The sequence below is a fragment of the Mirounga angustirostris genome, unplaced genomic scaffold, assembly GCF_029215605.1.
Source record: "Mirounga angustirostris isolate CCGP_5_RB_7025 unplaced genomic scaffold, mMirAng1.0.hap1 SCAF_8, whole genome shotgun sequence".
NCBI classification, from domain to species: domain Eukaryota; kingdom Metazoa; phylum Chordata; class Mammalia; order Carnivora; family Phocidae; genus Mirounga; species Mirounga angustirostris.
Genome location: NW_026991716.1, coordinates 47,060,244 through 47,078,198, shown reverse-complemented (window position 1 = coordinate 47,078,198; position 17,955 = coordinate 47,060,244). Strand labels below are relative to the sequence as shown.

General features: G+C 37.5%; 1 protein-coding gene across 1 annotated transcript in view; it reads left to right on the top strand.

The window, feature by feature from the left end:
• Positions 1–17,955, top strand: part of PKHD1 (PKHD1 ciliary IPT domain containing fibrocystin/polyductin) — a 453,232-nt gene that overhangs the window by 276,114 nt on the left and 159,163 nt on the right. Inside the window, exon 52 of the mRNA XM_064597023.1 lies at positions 10,762–10,899. Within this exon, the coding sequence (XP_064453093.1) occupies positions 10,762–10,899 (138 nt within the window). The remainder of the gene's footprint in view (positions 1–10,761; positions 10,900–17,955) is intronic.

The window sequence follows — 17,955 nt, the reverse complement described above, 5'->3', positions numbered from 1 at the left end:
GCTTAATGTCATTCTTAGGATAAAGTCTCCAATTATTACAGAGTCTCCAAAATCCTGCTTGATCTGCTTGCTCACCAACCTTTCCAGTACCACCTCTCACTGGTTTTCTCCAGATTCTATAGTCCAGGCACTCCTGCTGCTTTTCCGTCTTTTGAATGTATGGGGCTCTTTCCTGTCTCTCACTTTTCACGTATACTCTAGAGCATGTTATCCCCATAGCATCATGCATTTTCCTTCCTATCACTTAGCACAGTTTGTGCTATGTAGCTATTCGTGTGTGATTATTGTTGAATGTCAATTTTCTCTAAAATATTCTGTTTCATGAGAGTAAAGACTATGCCTTTCTGGCTCACCCAACAGCACAGAGACAGGTATATAGAGTGGATACTCAAAAATATATATTGGATATACAAAACAGGCGATAGCTAATCATTTTATGCCTGTTACGTGCCAAGCACTGTAATACTTTTATATGTGGCATTTCACCTAATCCTAAGTATCACCTCCATGAGGTATTATTTCTCTCATTTTGCACTTGAAGAAAAGAAAATCAGAGAAGCTAAGCAATTTTTTTCAAGGAATGGCTTCCTTGGGATTCCAACTTTGGTCTATCTGAATTCCAATCTGGTGAGCGTTCCATTGTACTGGATTGCTTTTGGGGCAAATAGTAACAGATGAATCAGCCAGTGTATTTGTCCTACACTAATTCTTTTTTTTTTTTTATTCTTATGTTAATCCCCATACATTACATCGTTAGTTTTAGATGAAGTGTTCCATGATTCATTGTTTGTGCACAACACCCAGTGCTCCATGCAGAATGTGCCCTCCTCAATACCCACCACCAGGCTAACCCATCCTCCCACCCCCCTCCCCTCTAGAACCCTGTTTGTTTTTCAGAGTCCATCGTCTCTCATGGTTCGTCTACCCCTCTGATTTCCCCCGCTTCATTCTTCCCCTCCCGCTACCTTCTTCTTCTTCTTCTTTTTTTTTTTTTCTTAACATATATTGCATTATTTGTTTCAGAGGTACAGATCTGAGATTCAACAGTCTTGCACAATTCACAGCGCTTACCAGAGCACATACCCTCCCCTAATTCTTTATTAGTCAGGTATCAGTGAATGGAGCCTGGAGAGAATGAGGGCACAGTTGAGAAGTGACTGAAACTATAGAACCACTTAGACCCTGGATATGTGTGCAGTGTAGGTAGATGGGGGCATCAGTGGGGATTCTGGCCAGTAGAGTTATGAGCAGATGAGGGCATTGAGTTCTCAGGGATGGATGGGCACTAGAAGGAAGAGCGAAACAGATACATTTTTCCTTACTTTGCAACATTACCTGGGCCTTGCCATGATTATTTTGGTGAGTATCAGAAATAAATACTAAAAATGATTCAGATCTACTTCTTCCTTCTCATGAAAACATTCACTCCTCTATGTGGAGTGAGAGCCTTGTTTTATTTATATGTGTTTCTTTGGCATGGGTCTGTATCTGGCAAGGCACCTTGGTGGTATTTGCTAAGTGAATGAATGGACGAATGAATATATTTATTGATCAATAATAATGCTTTTCTTTACATATCATTCTTCTCTTAGGAACTTCTAGGTACCCTGGATTAAAAAAGGGATTAACTCTAAAAATGGGGATTTCAGTACCTTTGCCAGGCAACATGGAGCTATTTTAGAGCATTGGGACTTTCGGCAGAGATTGTAAGATCTGGATATTATTACTGAAATACTTAGCATTGTGAGTAAAAGTTCTAGGTAACTTCATGGTCTCTGGGACAGTATTTGAATTCAAGGAGAAAGGAACTTATTTTGGAACCCCCAAGCAAGAACTCTTTGCATTAAATAAATATAATTATTTATTGGAATTTATTAAAACATTCTTTTAAAAATCTTTTTAAATTTTATTTTATTATGTTATGTTAATGACCATACATTACATCATTAGTTTTTGATGTAGCATTCCATGATTCATTGTTTGCGTATGTGCTCCATTCAGTACATGCCCTCTTTAATACCTATCACCAGGCTAACCCATCCCCCCACCCCCTCCCCTCTAAAACCCTCAGTTTGTTTCTCAGAGTCCATAGTCTCTCATGGTTCATCTTCCCCTCCGATTTCCACCCCCCTTCATTTTTCCCTTCCTTCTCCTAATGTCCTCCATGCTATTCCTTATGTTCCACAAATAAGTAAAACCATATAATAATTGACTTTCTCTGCTTGACTTATTTCACTTAGCATAATTTCCTCCAGTCCCATCCACTTTGATGTAAAAGTTGGGTATTCATCCTTTCTGGTGGCTGAGTAATATTCCATTGTATTTATGGACCACATCTTCTTTATCCATTCATCTGTTGAAGGGCATCTCAGCTCTTTCCACAGTTTGGCTATTGTGGACATTGCCACTATGAACATTGGGGTGCATATGGCCCTTCTTTTCACTACATCTGTGTCTTTGGGGTAAATACCCAGTAGTGCAGTTGCTGGGTCATAGGGTAGCTCTATTTTTAATTTTCTGAGGCACGTCCACACTGTTTTCCAAAGTGGCTGTAGAATAGAGGTTATTTACTCAATATTTATTAGTCAGGTACTATATTCTAAGCTCTCTCTTAAACATTAATTATGTATTTATGAAATAATAGATACAATTTTTAAACAAAAAGGATATAAACATATTTCTTTAAGAGATTTAATAGTGTTTTAGGGTTTTGGGTTCCCCTCCTCCCCGCCCCCCCCCCACTTAGAAGAAGCAATTAAAGCTTGGGAAAAACATAACTTAAAAAAAATGAAAATCTCACCCTGTTCTGTACATATTGCCTTCTCTCAGGTCAAGCAGAGACAGAAAGAGAGGATTTATTTTCAAGTAAGAAAATATTTGATGGGGGAAATAAACTCACTGAATAGAATGTTTGCTACATGGGCCTATGCCTGAATAGCCTCTTTCAGGAACAAGTCATGTATTTTATGGATATTCATTTTTTTTCTTCATGGTTAAAGTGTGAAAATATATTTGTTAACTAGCAATTGGTCTCATTATTTTTCTTAAGGAAACAAATTAAAAAACCTATAGGAAAATAAGTTCTGTGCCTCCTTTGGCTTTGACACTAACTGTAACATGCAGAAATGTAATAATTCCATTGCCTGAGAGTTACCCGTTTATGCCTTTCCACATATATATGTATCATTCACTATAATGATTGAAGAGAGATTTTGTCCCCAAACTTACAGTTAGTATAGATTCATCAATGATCTATAGAGGTAATAAAATTATGTGGATAAAGCCAAACTATAGTTTAAATCTGACCTCAAGTTTATCAAAATGTATACTTTTCACATTTAGGTCTTCTGGGGATTACAAGGTCTAGATTTCCTTTTGAGACTCAAGACATCGGAGCAATCAGAGCACCATGGACCTTGTTTCAAATGGAACACCAATGAACATGGGAATGTAGATAGCTCTCTGAGAACCTGCTGTCATTTCTTTTGGGTCTATACCCAGCAGGGCAATCACTGGATCATAGGGTAGTTTAATTCTTTGAGGAACCTCCATACTGTTTTCCAGAGTGGCTGAACCGATTACCTTCCCACCAACAGTGCACCAGGGTACCCTTTTCTTTAATCCCTTACCAATACTTGTTATCTTTGTTTTGGGTTTTTTTGTCTTTTTTTTTTTTTTTTAATGAAAATCATACTAACAGGTATGAAGTGATATCTCATGGTGGTTCTGATTGCATTTTCCTGATGATTAATTAGTGAAGTTGAGTACCGTTTTATATTACTTGTTGTTTATTTGTATGTATTCTGTAAAGAAATGTTTAGTCGTTCCTTTGTCCATTTTTAAAATTTTTTAAATGTTTTAATTTAAAAAAATTTGTTTAAATTCTAGTTAGTGAACATACAATGTGATATTCATTTCAGGTGTACAATCTAGTGATACAACACTTCCATACAACATCCAGTGCTCATCACAAGTGCACTCCTTAATCCCCATCCCCTATTTCACTCATCCCCCCCCCAACTCCGCTCCCCTCTCTGGTAACCATCAGTTTGTTCTGTAGAGTTAAGAGTCTATTTCTTGGTTTGCCTCTCTCAATTTTTTCCCCCTATGGGTTTTCCCCCTATGTTTCTTAAATTCTACATATGAAATCTCACTCATTCACCTATTTTTTTTTTTAATCAAGTGATTTCTAGGGACTGGGAGGAGGAGGATATGGGGAGGTAGTAGGCAAAGTGTACAAAGTTCAGTTATTCAAGACGAATAGATCCTAGAGATCTTCTATACAGCAGAGTGCCCACAGGAAACAATACTGTGTTATATACTCAAAAATTTGCCTAGAGGGTGCATCTTATTATTACACAAAATAATAATAATATAACAAATAAAAAAGGTGGGAGGAAAATTTTGGAAAGGATGGATAGATTTATGATGATGGGTACACGAATATATACCTATCTCCAAACTCATTAAGTTGTATACATGAAATGTGTACAGATTTTTGTATGCTAATTATATATCCATATTTTTTAATATTGAAGTTGTTTTTTAAAAAAGGCAACACCAGGTTGGTCACTCTGAATTCTTTGAGGTCTAATGGAGAGAAAGAGCAGCACAACACCATCTCAAGATTAAAAAAATAAAACAAAGAAAGCCTGGAATGAGAGAAGGCACAGATTCTTTTCTATTTTTATGAAAACATCAGCACCTTCTGGCATTTTCCTTTCAGAATTTGGCATTCAGAGGATTGATCTGATACAGTTAGTAATTTTACTTAAAGACCTTCGTATTAAATAGATTCAAAATATTTTTGAAGAACAGATGGTATAGACTAGAGGAAGAGATAAACATTGTATGTTAAACATTTTATTGATCAATTAAAATATCATAATTTAAAATGTTGATTCTACTCTGAGAGTTATGCATGTCTGTATGTGACTGAGAAAGACAGAGAGTGTACACGGGGAGTGGGATGGGTATTTATTATCCAAAGTTAAAGCTACCCCTCCCCCAAGCTCCCCCCCACCTCGTCCACATGCAGGCAGGCAGATGGCTTTTTTTCAAGGTGTTAAGGAAGCTGGCTTTCAGTCTTGAATCATGTGCCTCTGGGCACTTTGAAAACTGCCTCTTTTGCCTATTTTTAAGACCAGTTTGAAAAAAAATGGGCAGAGTAGAATAAAGAAGCCACCTGTGTGGATTTGGTAAAAAGGCAGGCTATAAAGTTACCAGCTCTTTGAAAAGAATTTCGTTATAGAAAGAATGCATCCTTACCTTCTAGCGCTTCTTTGTTCTGCTTTTTCTACAATAGAATGAATTGATAAACGAATACCATCATTTGTGCAAATTGTTCTACTTGACACTAATTTTCAATCACACTAACCCTTCATCTCTGTGAACTATTTATGTATGAGAATTCCGATTCTATTTTAAGAGTACTTTTTTGTGGATGCACCAGCCATTCTCATAAATTGTGTAGGCAGAATATTGGATAAATCGTTAGATTCACCAAAAGTTAAGCAAGACTACAAAGGAAAGAAAACACCACCAATCACTGTTCCAAATGGCATTAAAACTTACTTTTCCATTGGTTCATATATTTATGGGAAAGTATTGTGGGCAAGGCTGAATGTAGAAACAATTGTGTTTAATTGTTAATTATGGAAGGTACAGGAAAATGACAAGCCCACAAATAGTCCTTGTATGTCCTGCTCTGCCCTTGCATGCCATCACGCTCCCTCAGAAGTTTGAGCTTTGTCCAAAGTTGGTTGTAAGCTGTGTTTCTGACAATAGCAGGGTTGTAATGGAAACTGTCTTCACCACCTAAGTTATGGGGCCTGATACAGTGAATACCATACAAGCAGTGGGTCGGCCTGCCCTAAATTATGCCTGTTAATGTGACCCCATCATTATTCCCAGGATCTGTGCCCTTCGCCCTTGATCTCATTTCTACAGGATTTAGACAAGTGTCAGACCCTTGGAATGCTACACAATAGTGACCTTGATTCCCTGATTTTGCTGTGAAAAAAAAAATGAGTTTAAATCTAGTGTTGAAATGATATGGAATGCTTTGTAACCACATTAGTCCCAATACAAAAGAATCCCTAGCCCTCTGTCAGAGACATCTGCCTTTTGATTTGGTTCAAGCTTTCTGGTCATAAGGGTAGCTAGTGCATTTATAGAAGACTAAAGCCTCTTTGTTGTTGTTGTTGTATTTGATACATGGGGAAATTCAGGTGATTCCTCTTTAGCATTAACTTTCCGGATATTATTTTTAAGGCTTTGTCCTTATAATTGTCAAAATACAACTCTTTAAGGGGAAAAAAAAAACACTGCTTGGCAAAAGATGCTAAAATAAAGATGGTGGGATGTTTAGTGCTTGATAGATGAATAAGTGGAAAGGGGGTGTAATTCAGAACCAAGAGGTGCCACCCCAAGGCTGGTCCTGAGCTCCTTTGGGGGGAAAAAGCAGTCTTTAATTACATCTGGTACTCGTTAATTCTTTTTGGAGTCTCTTCCCAGATCTGTTCCCCCATCAGCCTCCCATCAAGCAACAGAAATTCCAGATGGTTCCCTCCATATGCCTATGCTCATTCTCTCAAGTAGGATAGATGGGTCACTGACAGAGTAGGATGGAACAGCCTTGGTCAAAGCAAGGCAAGATGAAAAGCAGCGGGCTACAGTTTATTTAGAGGTGGTCTATCATTCATGTTTTTAAGTGGGTTGTATAAATAACTGTTTCTGAGTGATTTTTTCCTCTGAAATGTTTTGAGTAATTTCATGGAAATGAAGCTACTCAGAGAAAGTGGCATATTGATCCCAATTTTCCACCCCTGGAAGAGAGAGACATCCATTACAGGCTGTCATTATAGTTGAGGATTCATCAGTTTGGACCTGCAGCTGATCTGCTGTGGAGACTACATTGGAATGAATTTTTCTGCATTTGTTACTTGCAATGATGGCTGTAGTCTCTGTTGCTGTGATATGAAAATTCCTTTATGGAAATATTTATAGGGCATGTGTTTCTTTCATCTTAGCAGAATTTTGTTATTAGGCATATTGATAGACTTCCCATTTTGAAGTAGTTGGGAGTAAAGATGAGGTCAACCTATATATCGTGAAAAAATATACAGTTGGCCTTGAACAACATGGGAGTTAGGGTGCTGATCCCCTACCCTGTGCAGTCAAAAATATTTATATAACTTTTGACCAAATGTAATTTGTAATAGCCTATTGTTGACCAGAAACCGTATCAATAACATAAACAGTCGATTAACATGTATTTTGTATGTTACATATATTATCTACTGCAGTCTTTCAATAAGTAAGCTGGAGAAAAGAAAATATTTTAAAAAAAAACATAAGGAAGATAAAGGACATTTGCAGTAAGTACTGTACTGTATTTACAAAAAAAAAAAAATCCATGTATAAGTGGACCCATGCTGTTCAAACCCATATTGCTCAAGGGTCAACTGTATTATCATTTCAAGTATATCACATTGTACTTATTTGTTTATCCTCATCTGATGATGGGACACATGTCTTACTCATGTCTGATTTCCCACCACCCAACAAGATTTGGCACATCATGGGGAATGAAAAGAAAGAAGAAAAGGTGAATAGACAGGAAATTTCATTCTTTTTTAAAAAGATTTTATTTATTTATTTGACAGCGAGAGAGAGAGAGTGCACCAGAAGGCAGAGGGACGGGGAGAAGCAGGCTCCCCACTGAGCAGAGAGCCTGAAGTGGGGCTTGATCCCAGGACCCCAGGCTCATGACCTGAGCTGAAGGCAGATGCTTAACCGACTCAGCCACCCAGGTGCCCCTAGACAGGAAATTTCAAAGTGGAAAATGGTACCAGAAGCAATTAGAGCAATGTTTCTACTCTTGTCTTCATCCTATACTTCCCCTCGAATAGCTATTAGATTTTACATGCGGGGTGTGTGTGTGTGTGTGTGTGTGTGTGTGTGTATGTTCTTTGGTGTTAATTCTGAGTATCTAGAGTTCAGTTTCTTCAGAAAATAAAAGTGAGAATTGCAGCTATGATCTCTGTTCTCATGGAGCTTACAATAGTTAGGCTATCTATGATTTGTGTGAAATTCGTTGGTATATTTAGAGTCGATAAGGCAATTAAAAGGAAAAATTTCTTCTAAGAAGGATATGTAATAAAGACCAAAAGGAAAATTTTAGATTCTGTGTTATTGTCATATTTTACCTGATAAGTTTGTTAAAAAGAAGCCTAATATCATGCTTTTATGTGTGTGAGTACTTTATGAATGAGAGAAAACATTTTTTGAAGGAACTTAATCATTTTGTACAAGCAGGCCCAGCAGCCAAATATTGGTAGTGTGGGCCATAGATTGGAAGAGATAAAGGCCATTGGTCTAGAACTCTTGTTTTTTTAAAAGGTGCTGACTTGAAATAATTTCTGTCTTGCGTTCGAAATCATGTAAAACTCATACAACACAAAATGTGTGTTAAACCTAGAACATCCTCTAGATATTTCACTCTTTTGTTTGAATGTTTTTAAAGTACCTGAGATGAAATTGAAATATATGTTCATTTTTATCTGTTGAGCCTGTTTGTTCATTTTGTATTAGTTACTAATGTGCTCTTGAATTTACGGTGTGTAGGGGAATAAACTTGGCAGATCTGGGCAACATTTATTTAACAACTTTGTCTTTGATGTCACAGTAAGCACGAGGGCTTTTTAAAAATGGACGGTTGCTTCCCCTAAGAAAGTTACAGTGGGTGAGAAAGGCATAATTACACTGAGGAGGAGCCCAGTGACAGTTATCTCCTTACATACAGTAGTTATGGATGTAATTACAATAATGTGTTTTTTTTTTAAAGATTTTATTTATTTATTTGAGAGAGAGAATGAGATAGAGAGAGCATGAGAGGGGGGAGGGTCAAAGGGAGAAGCAGACTCCCCGCCGAGCAGGGAGCCCAATGCGGGACTCGATCCCGGGACTCCAGGATCATGACCTGAGCTGAAGGCAGTCACTCAACCAACTGAGCCACCCAGGCGCCCACAATAATGTGTTTTAATGTTCTGTTATCAGAAGGTAGAGAGATTTCCATGGGGGAGGAGTGGTGGTCCAATGGGGAGAAGACTGGAAATGTCTTACGAGCAGAGCTAGAACTTGGGTTGATTCTGATGGGTCAGTGGGTGGTGCTGATGCTTTTGGACCACAACCATACCTTGAGAACCATTTTTCTACTCTCCAGCTGAGAGACAAGGGAGAGGAGGAAGTGTATGCTGGAGATATCTCACTTCAATTCTGCCTACATTTTATTGACTACAACTCAATTGTGTAGCTTTGCCTAACTACAAAGGAGGCTAGAAAAGATGGTCTAACCGTGAACCCAGGAGGAAAAGGGAACTAGTTGGTTTACAACCCTACAATCTCTGCTACAGGAGGGTGTGGCTGTCTTATAACTAAGGAAGCAGTTGGGGACTAGGAAAGACAACCTCTGAGACGTTAATTTGGAGGGCAGGTCCTTAAAAACAGCAGGGTCCGTTGTTTCCTGGAATGAGACATGAGATTATGTTAACAAAAGTCCTTAAAAACTTTACATGTGTCAGTGATTACGATACTTGAAATTCAAGCAGAAGCATTTATTTGAGGTCTTTAATTTGTGTTGAATTACTACTAAGCCTCATAAAGTAACATTTAATCCTTTGGCATACATGAAATATTTACTGTTTTAAATGAGAATTTTTATTCATGTATTTCCCTGTTGTTACTTTCAGACAAAAATCTATGATTCCTTTCTTCTGAAGTTATATGGAAACTTTTTGAAAGGGGAGATGAAGAACAATGGTTTTAAGTTGTCCAGTGAATTCTACAAGCATGCCAAACTAATTGACAACAGTACAAGTAATGAAAATACCCAGCATTTCTTGAGCACACACCAGACCTTAGCTTTATGTGGTAGGAACATAAATCGGGAAACGTAAATCTCTCTCTAAATCGGGAGATTACTAGTACTATGTAAGCACTTTGGATCTATGAACTCATTTCACCCTTCACAAAAACCCTACAATTAAGCAGGTATTTTTATTATTCCCATTTCACAGATTAGGTAACTGAGGCACAGAGAGACAAAGGTGTTGGTTCACACAGTTAATAAATAGCAGAGCTGGGATTCACGTCCAAATAATCTGACTTCAGAGGCCAAGGTCATATCTGTGGTTCTCTACCTCCCTGAAACTATGGCTAAAGTGAAGGGAAGGGACAAAGGATAGGGAACTTTTAGTGCATTTGCACTAAAGTAGGTCTGGACAGGGGAGGCACACCAGGTTTGTGCATACCTGGGTGGCTCAGTCGGTTAAGGATCTGACTCTTGATTTCAACTCAAATTATGATCTCAGTGTTGTGGGATCCAGCCCCGTGTTGGGTTCTTTGCTCAGCTGGGAGTTTGCTTGAGGATTCTCTCTCTCTGCCTCTCCCTCAGCCCCTCCCCGCCCTCTAAAAAATAAAATATATAGGTTTGGGGTATAAACACTGCCTTTCGGCCATAACATTGGTTTGTTGGGCAATGGAAGAATTTATTAATCATGTGGGGTATTTTCCTCCTGCCTCCTTATTAAGACCTAGTCTTTAACAAACTATTTGTTTTAGTTTCTACACCTGTCCCGGCATGGGTAGCAATGTAAGCAGCTCCTGAATCGCCTGGAGAATTCCAGAGTAAATCAGGGGAGGAGAGAAGGCAATTCTTTTTTTGGTTATGTGTCTGAGCAATTTCTCTTTCTTCTGCAGACAGGACGGTCCTTGTGGATACAAATCTTCCATTCCTCAAAGGCCTTTATGTGATGGGGACTTTAGAATTCCCTGTGGACAGAAGCAACGTTCTGAGTGTGGTGTGCATGGTCATTGCAGGCGGGGAGCTGAAAGTTGGTAAGTACAGGGCACAAGGAATGGGAGCACAGTGGGAATTAACTCTGTTAGAAAGGCCTTGGGAAATGGTGGTGTCATCCAACAGGTTGGTTAACGGACTTTGGGGAGGGTTAAGGGAAGGGGCGAGTTTACTAGTAAAGCTTTTCCTCTGTAAGCTTTAGACACCACAGACGGAGGTGACTTTGATGGGTCAGTTTCATGACCAGCGATGGTCATCAGGCCACGTTTCTGGCCCTAGGGTTCCCATGTTGCTGCTCATGGCAGGGCTCCTGGCTTCCTCCAGGCCACAGATCAATTCTGCCTCTCGTCCTTTGTCTAAGAATTTACCTATAGCTCACTCTTTCAGAAGGATTTATCCTTTGGTTAACTAACGGTAAAATTTCAATTGCTATCTTAGTGCAGCTCCTTGGGAATACAGATCTGAAAGCGAAACAGGTGCTAATGCTTTACTGGGGCAAATAATTGCAGTAAAGTGGGAGTGAGGATAAAAGAGAAGTGAAAGAAGAAGGGGGGAAGCAAACAGAAGGTGAGCACAGCTGCTTAAGGAAACCTGGCTCTTTGCTTGGCTACGTGAGATGCCTCAAGAGAAGCTTTATAGAATCACCACATCTTGGGACAATAAGGGGAGCAGCTGGGGAGAAGGACAGCAGTTCACTTCGTCCACCCCGAACCCACGAACTCCTCTGTCTTTGTTATGTTTTGCAGCTCCCTGGGTAGCTAGTGGAGGGGCCAGAGGCTCAGTAGCTCCAGGAGATGGGGTTCCTCTGGCTGGGAGTGAAGCATGTTGCTGGGGCCAAGGGACAAGCAGGATGGAGTAGATCTGGGGGTAGTGTATTAATCAGGTCTGGTGCATTGGCTTACGTGAATAAAAATATGAGTCGCTATAGGTGGACTGTGGACTTGGGACTGTTGTAGGCAATAATGATGAAAAACATGTATTCTGCCCCCCAAGGAACTACTTTTGAGCTTAGTAAGGCAGTCTGCTTTGCCACACCCCAAAGGAGATTAAAAGAGAATTCCCAGAAACAATAATACCTTATCCCAAAGAAATAAATAACTGATGGTAAGGAAATATTTAGGTATTGTTACCTAAATTTTAGAATCTGTCGTGAAAGAGATTTCTAGGCCCAACTACCTGTCCAAAGTTTAAATCGTTGCGAGATAATTCCTGAAAAATTATGGTCAAGGCTCTTCTCAAACACTTCTAATGACAGAAAAGTCAAAACATTTTAAGACAACCTGTTCCTTGTTCCCATTTTTAAAAATCCTATTAGACTTCTTTTTCTTCTAAAAAAAAAAATTATTTTTCTTCTAGTAAGCCAGTCTGTCTTTCTCTAATTTGTTATTTTGGGTTCTTCTCTCTGATCCATACAGGATGGATGTCAAATTCCCTTCCCTTTGATAGCCCTTCATTCACAATTTCTTGAATCTTCTCTTTTATTTTTTCAGATTATGCAGTTCCTATTATTTTAACTATAGTTAAATCATATTTTAATTATAGTTATTGATGTTTTAAAATAATTTTTATTTTTTCAGTCTGTTGTACAAAACTGGAAATACAGAAAAGCAAATGGGAAGTTATACAGCAGAAATGAAGTAGTCACTCATATTCCCAACTGTGAAGATAACCACAGTTAATATTTTGTACTCTTGTCTTAAAATCATTTTTTTCTGACACATGCAGGCATGTACACACATACTTACTTTAAAACACAGGATACACAGTGTGATAATTTTTTGGAGCCTATGTTAACAATGTGAGAATTTCTCCAACACATTCTATTTCCAAAATATGATTTTAATAATTTTAATATTCCATTATCTATGTGAGTATATACATATGCATCCATGTATAACAATTTAGTTAACCATTTTTCTGTTGTTGAATATCAAGGTTATTTCAGATTTCTTTTTGTCCTAATAACTTACTATGCAATAAACATTTTAGCACTTAAATCATTATTTATATCTCTGATTATTTCCCTGGGATAGACTTTTGTAAGTAGAATTAATGGCCCTAAGGATAAGTGCAAGATTTTATTTTAACTGTGGTAAAATTCACATAACATAATTTTAATCAAGTTAAATTCAGGAGCATTTGGTACATTCACAATGTTGTGCAACAATTACCTTTGTCTAGTTCCAAAACATTTTTAAAAATTTTAATTCCAGTATAGTTAACATACAGTGTTACAGTAGTTTCAGGTGTACAATATAGTGATTCAACAATTCTATGCATTACTCAGTGTTCATCATGATAAGTGTGCTCTTAATGCCCTTCACCTGTTTTACCCATCTCCTCACCTACCTCTTCTCTGGTGACCACCAGTTTGTTCTCTATAGTTAAGAATCCATCTTTTTTGGAAAAATGTCTGTTCATGTCTTCTGCCCATTTGTTGATTGGATTATTCATTTTGGAGGTATTGAGTTTTATAAGTTCTTTATATATTTTGTATACTAGCTTTTTGTCAGATATGTCATTTGCAAATATCTCCTCCCATTTAGTAGGTTGCCTTTTAGTTTTGTTGATTGTTTCCTTTGCTATGCAGAAGCTTTTTATTTTGATGTATTGTTTTGTTTCCCTTGCCGCAGGAGACATATCTAGAAAAGTGTTTCTGTGGTCGATATCAAAGAGGTTGCTGCCTGTGCTCTCTTTTAGGATTTTTATGGTTTCAGGTCTCACATTTAGGTCCGTAATCCTTGTTGAGTTCATTTTTGTGTATGGTGTAAGAAAGGGGTCCAGTTTCATTCTTTTGTGTGTTGCTGTCCAGTTTTCCCAACACCACTTGTTGAAGAGACTTTTTCTCATTGCATAATCTTTTCTGCTTTGTCAAAGATTAATTGACCATATAATAGTGGGTTTATTTCTGGGCTCTCTATTCTGTTCCATTGATCAATGTGTCTATTTTTGTTCCAGTACCATATTTTTTTGATTACTACAACTTCGTAGTATATCTTGAAACCTGGGATTGTGATACCTCCAGTTTTGTTCTTTATTTTCAAGATTGCTTTGGCTATTCAGGGTCTTTTGTGGTTCTGTACAAATTTTAGGATTAATTGTTCTAGTTTTATGAAAAATGCTGTTGGTATTTTGATAAGGATTGCATTGAAGGTGGAGAGTGCTTTGGGTTATATGGACATTTTAACAATATTTGTTTTCCAAATCCATGAACATGGAATATCTTTCCATTTCTTTGTGTCATCTTCAATTTCTTTCATCATTATTTTATAGTTTTCAGAGTATAGGTCTTTCATCCCCTTGATTAAGTTTATTCCTAGGTATTTCATTATTTTTGGTGCAACTATAAATGAGAATGTTTTCTTAATTTCTCTTTCAGCTACTTCATTATTAGTGTATAGAAATACAATGGAATTCTGTATATTGATTTTGTATCCTGCTCTTTTACTGAATTCATTTATCAGTTCTAGTAGTTTTTTGGTGGAGTCTTTAGGGTTTTCTATATATAGTATCATGACATCTGCAAATAGTAAAAGTTTTACTTCTTCCTTACCAATATGGATGCCTCTTGTTTCTTTTTCTTGTCTGATTGCTGTGGCTAGGACTTCCAGTACTATGTTGAATAAAGGTGGTGAGAATGGACGTTGCTGTCTTGTTCCTGACCTCAGGGGAAAGGTTGTCAGTTTTTCATCATTGAGTATGATGCTAGCTGTGGTTTTTTCATCTATGGCCTTTAATGTTGAGGTGTGTTCCCTCTAAACCTACTTTGTTGAGGGTTTGTATCATGAATGGATGTTGTACTTTGTCAAATGCTCTTTCTGCATCTATTGAAGTGATGATATGATGTTTATTCTTTCTCTTGTTGATGTGATGTATCACATTGATTGATTTGCAAATACTGAACCGTCCTTGCATCCCAGGAATAAATCCCAGTGGATCATGATGAATGATTTTTTTTAATGTACTGTTGGGTTCAGTTTGCTAATATTTTGTTGAGGATTTTTACGTCAGTGTTCATCAGAGATAGTGACCTATAGTCTCTTTTTCTGTAGTACCTTTATCTGATTTTGTATCGAGGTAATGCTGACCTCATATAATGAATTTGGAAGCTTTCCTTTGTCTTCTATTGTTTTGGAATAGTTTGAGAAGAATAGGCATTAACTCTTTTTTAAATGTTTGGTAGTATTTGTCTGTGAAGCCATCTGCTCCTGGACTTTTGCTTGTAAGGATTTTTTTTGATAACTGGTTCAATTTCATTGCTGATAATTGATCTGTTCAAATTTCTACTTCTTCTTCATTCAGTTTTGGGAGGTTATATATTTCTAGGAATTGATCCATTTCTTCTAGTGTGTCCAATTTTTGGCATATAGTAGGCATATAACTTTTCATAATATTCTCTTAGTATACTTTGTATTTCTGATAGTTATTTCTCCTCTTTCATTTCTGATTTTGTTTATTTGAGTCATCTCTCTTTCACTCTCTCTCTCTTTTTGTTTTGTTTTGTTGAGTCTGGTTAAAGGCTTATCAATTTGTTGATCTTTTCAGAGAAACAAATCCTGGTTTAACTGATCTGTTCTATTGTTTTTTTAGTTTCTATTTTGTTTACTTCTGCTCTAATCTTTATTACTTCCTTCCTTCTACTAGTTTGGGGTTTTATTTGTTCTTCTTTTTAGCTCCTTTTAGGTGTAAGGTTAGGTTGTTTAAGATTTTTCTTGCTTCTTAAGGTAGGCCTGTATTGCTATAAACTTCCCTCCTGGACTGGCTTTCGCTGCATCACAAATATTTTGGACCATTATGCTTTCATTTTCATTTGTCTCCATGTATTTTTTTTTTAATTTCCTTTTTGATTTCTCAGTTGGCTCATTTATTCTGTAGTAGAATGTTATTTAACTTCCATGTGTTTGTGCTTTTTCCAGATTTTTTCTTGTAGTTGATTTCTAGTTTCATAGCATTATGGTTGGAAAAGATGCATTGCATGACTTTGCTCATTTTGAACTTGTTGAAACTTGATTTGTGGCCTATTGTGTGCTCTATTCTGGAGAATGTTCCATGTACACTTGAAAAGAATGTGTATTCTGCTGTTTTAGAATGGGATGTTCTGAATATATCTGTTAGATCTAACTGGCTTAATGTGTCATTCAAAGCCACTGTTTCCTTGTTGATTTTCCATTTGGATGATCTATCCATTGATATAAATGGGGTGTAAAATTCCCCTACTATTATTCCACTACTATTGATTACTTCTTTTATATTTGTTAATAAGTGCTTTATGTATTTGGGTGCTCCCATGTTGGGTGTATAAATATTTACAATTGTTATATCTTCTTGTTGGATTGTTCTCTTTATGATTATGTAGTGTCCTTCTTTGTGTCTTGTTACAGTCTTTGTTTTAAAGTCTATTTTATCTGCTTGCTACCCTGCTTTCTTTTCACCTCCATTTGTACAATAAATATTTTTCTATCCCTTCACTTTCTTCTTTTTTTTTATTTACTTATTTGACAGAGAGAGACACAGTGAGAGAGGGAACACAAGCAGGGGGAGTGGGAGAGGGAGAAGCAGGCTTCCCACTGAGCAGAGAGCCCAATGTGGGGCTAGTTCCCAGGACCCTGGGATCAAGACCTGAGCCAAAGGCAGACGCTTAATGACTGAGACACTCAGGCACCCCTATCCCTTCAATTTCAATCCACATGTGTCTTTTTAGGTCTGAAATGAGTCTCTTGTAGGTAGCATATAAATGGGTCTTGCTTTTTTAACCATTCCATCACTCCATGTCTTTTGATTGGACCATTACTTAGTCCATTCTCATTCATAGTAATTATTGATAGGTATGTACTCATTGCCATTTTGCTACTTGTTTTATGGTTGTTTTTCTATTTCTTTTCTGTTCAGGTAAGTGCATGTTTTAAGGTCTTTGATACATGTTGTCAAATTGCTTTTCAGAAAGATTTTACAAATTTGTACTCACTTCACATATCTCAGAGTTATGAGATCCCTCACTCTCTAACATTGCCTTTAAACACCACTTTTTTCAATTCCTCTGAGAGTATGAAGCCAGAGGGAAAGAAATTTTCCTGGGTGGACCCTCACTTACTCTGAACAGAGTAAAATGAGTATAGTGACGAACATGGGCTCTAAGTCAAATGGCTTGGGATCAAATCCAGCTTGGTTACCTACTTGCTGTTTGACCTTAAGCAAATCAACCTCTGGACACATCCACTTATTCATCAGTAAAGTATATGGCAAAAGAGAAACTTCCTTGGAAGCATGTTAAAACCATTAAATATAACAGCTCTTTCTACATGCTTGGCATGTAATAGGTATTTGATGAAAGTTTACCTGTCAGGGTGCTTGAAGGAAATAGATGCCATACTGAATTGGACAATTTGAGGAGATGTTAATGAAGGAAATATTCACAAAAATCCAAATGGCATGGGACTTTCCATAAGGCTAGTATCAGCAGAGCATCCTTACTACCCCTTGCTTTAAAGGAGTGAGAAAAGGAAGTCATTGCTGGAATTATGGAGGTTATTGCCAGACAATGCCATGACCCTTTGTGTATCTGGGCCTGACTCAGTACAGGGAAAGACCTATGGGAAAAAATACCTTGCTCTCACTTTCTTTCTTCCCTTGTCTCTTGCTTGTTCTACCATTTGGCTAAACTCAAGCTCAGAGGAAAGGAGAAGTTGATATAGAGCATGCAGGTCAGCAGCATGCTGGGGAACTGAGCAGAGGAAAGAAAGATGAAGTTTGGAAATGGGGGTGTCAACAGAAGCTTTCCGGCACAATCAGCTTCCAGCTACCTTAATACATACCCTCCTTTTATTAGTACAGCCAAACATTAAATTAACTTCTCTGTCCAACCCTTCATGCTGTTGGTGCTGACAACTATATTGTCAACTCTAATTCCTGTTCTTTATATATGTGCTGCCTCTGCATGTTCGTATCTCTACATTGCACACTTGTGTAAGGATTATTTTATTTTCCCCTGAGTTTTAGGGGGATCTAAGTGTTATACTTTTTTACTTATCTCTTTATTTTATCATTTCAATCCATTTTTTTCCACAGTGGGGAAATCCTTTTAGATTCTGATCTTTTTT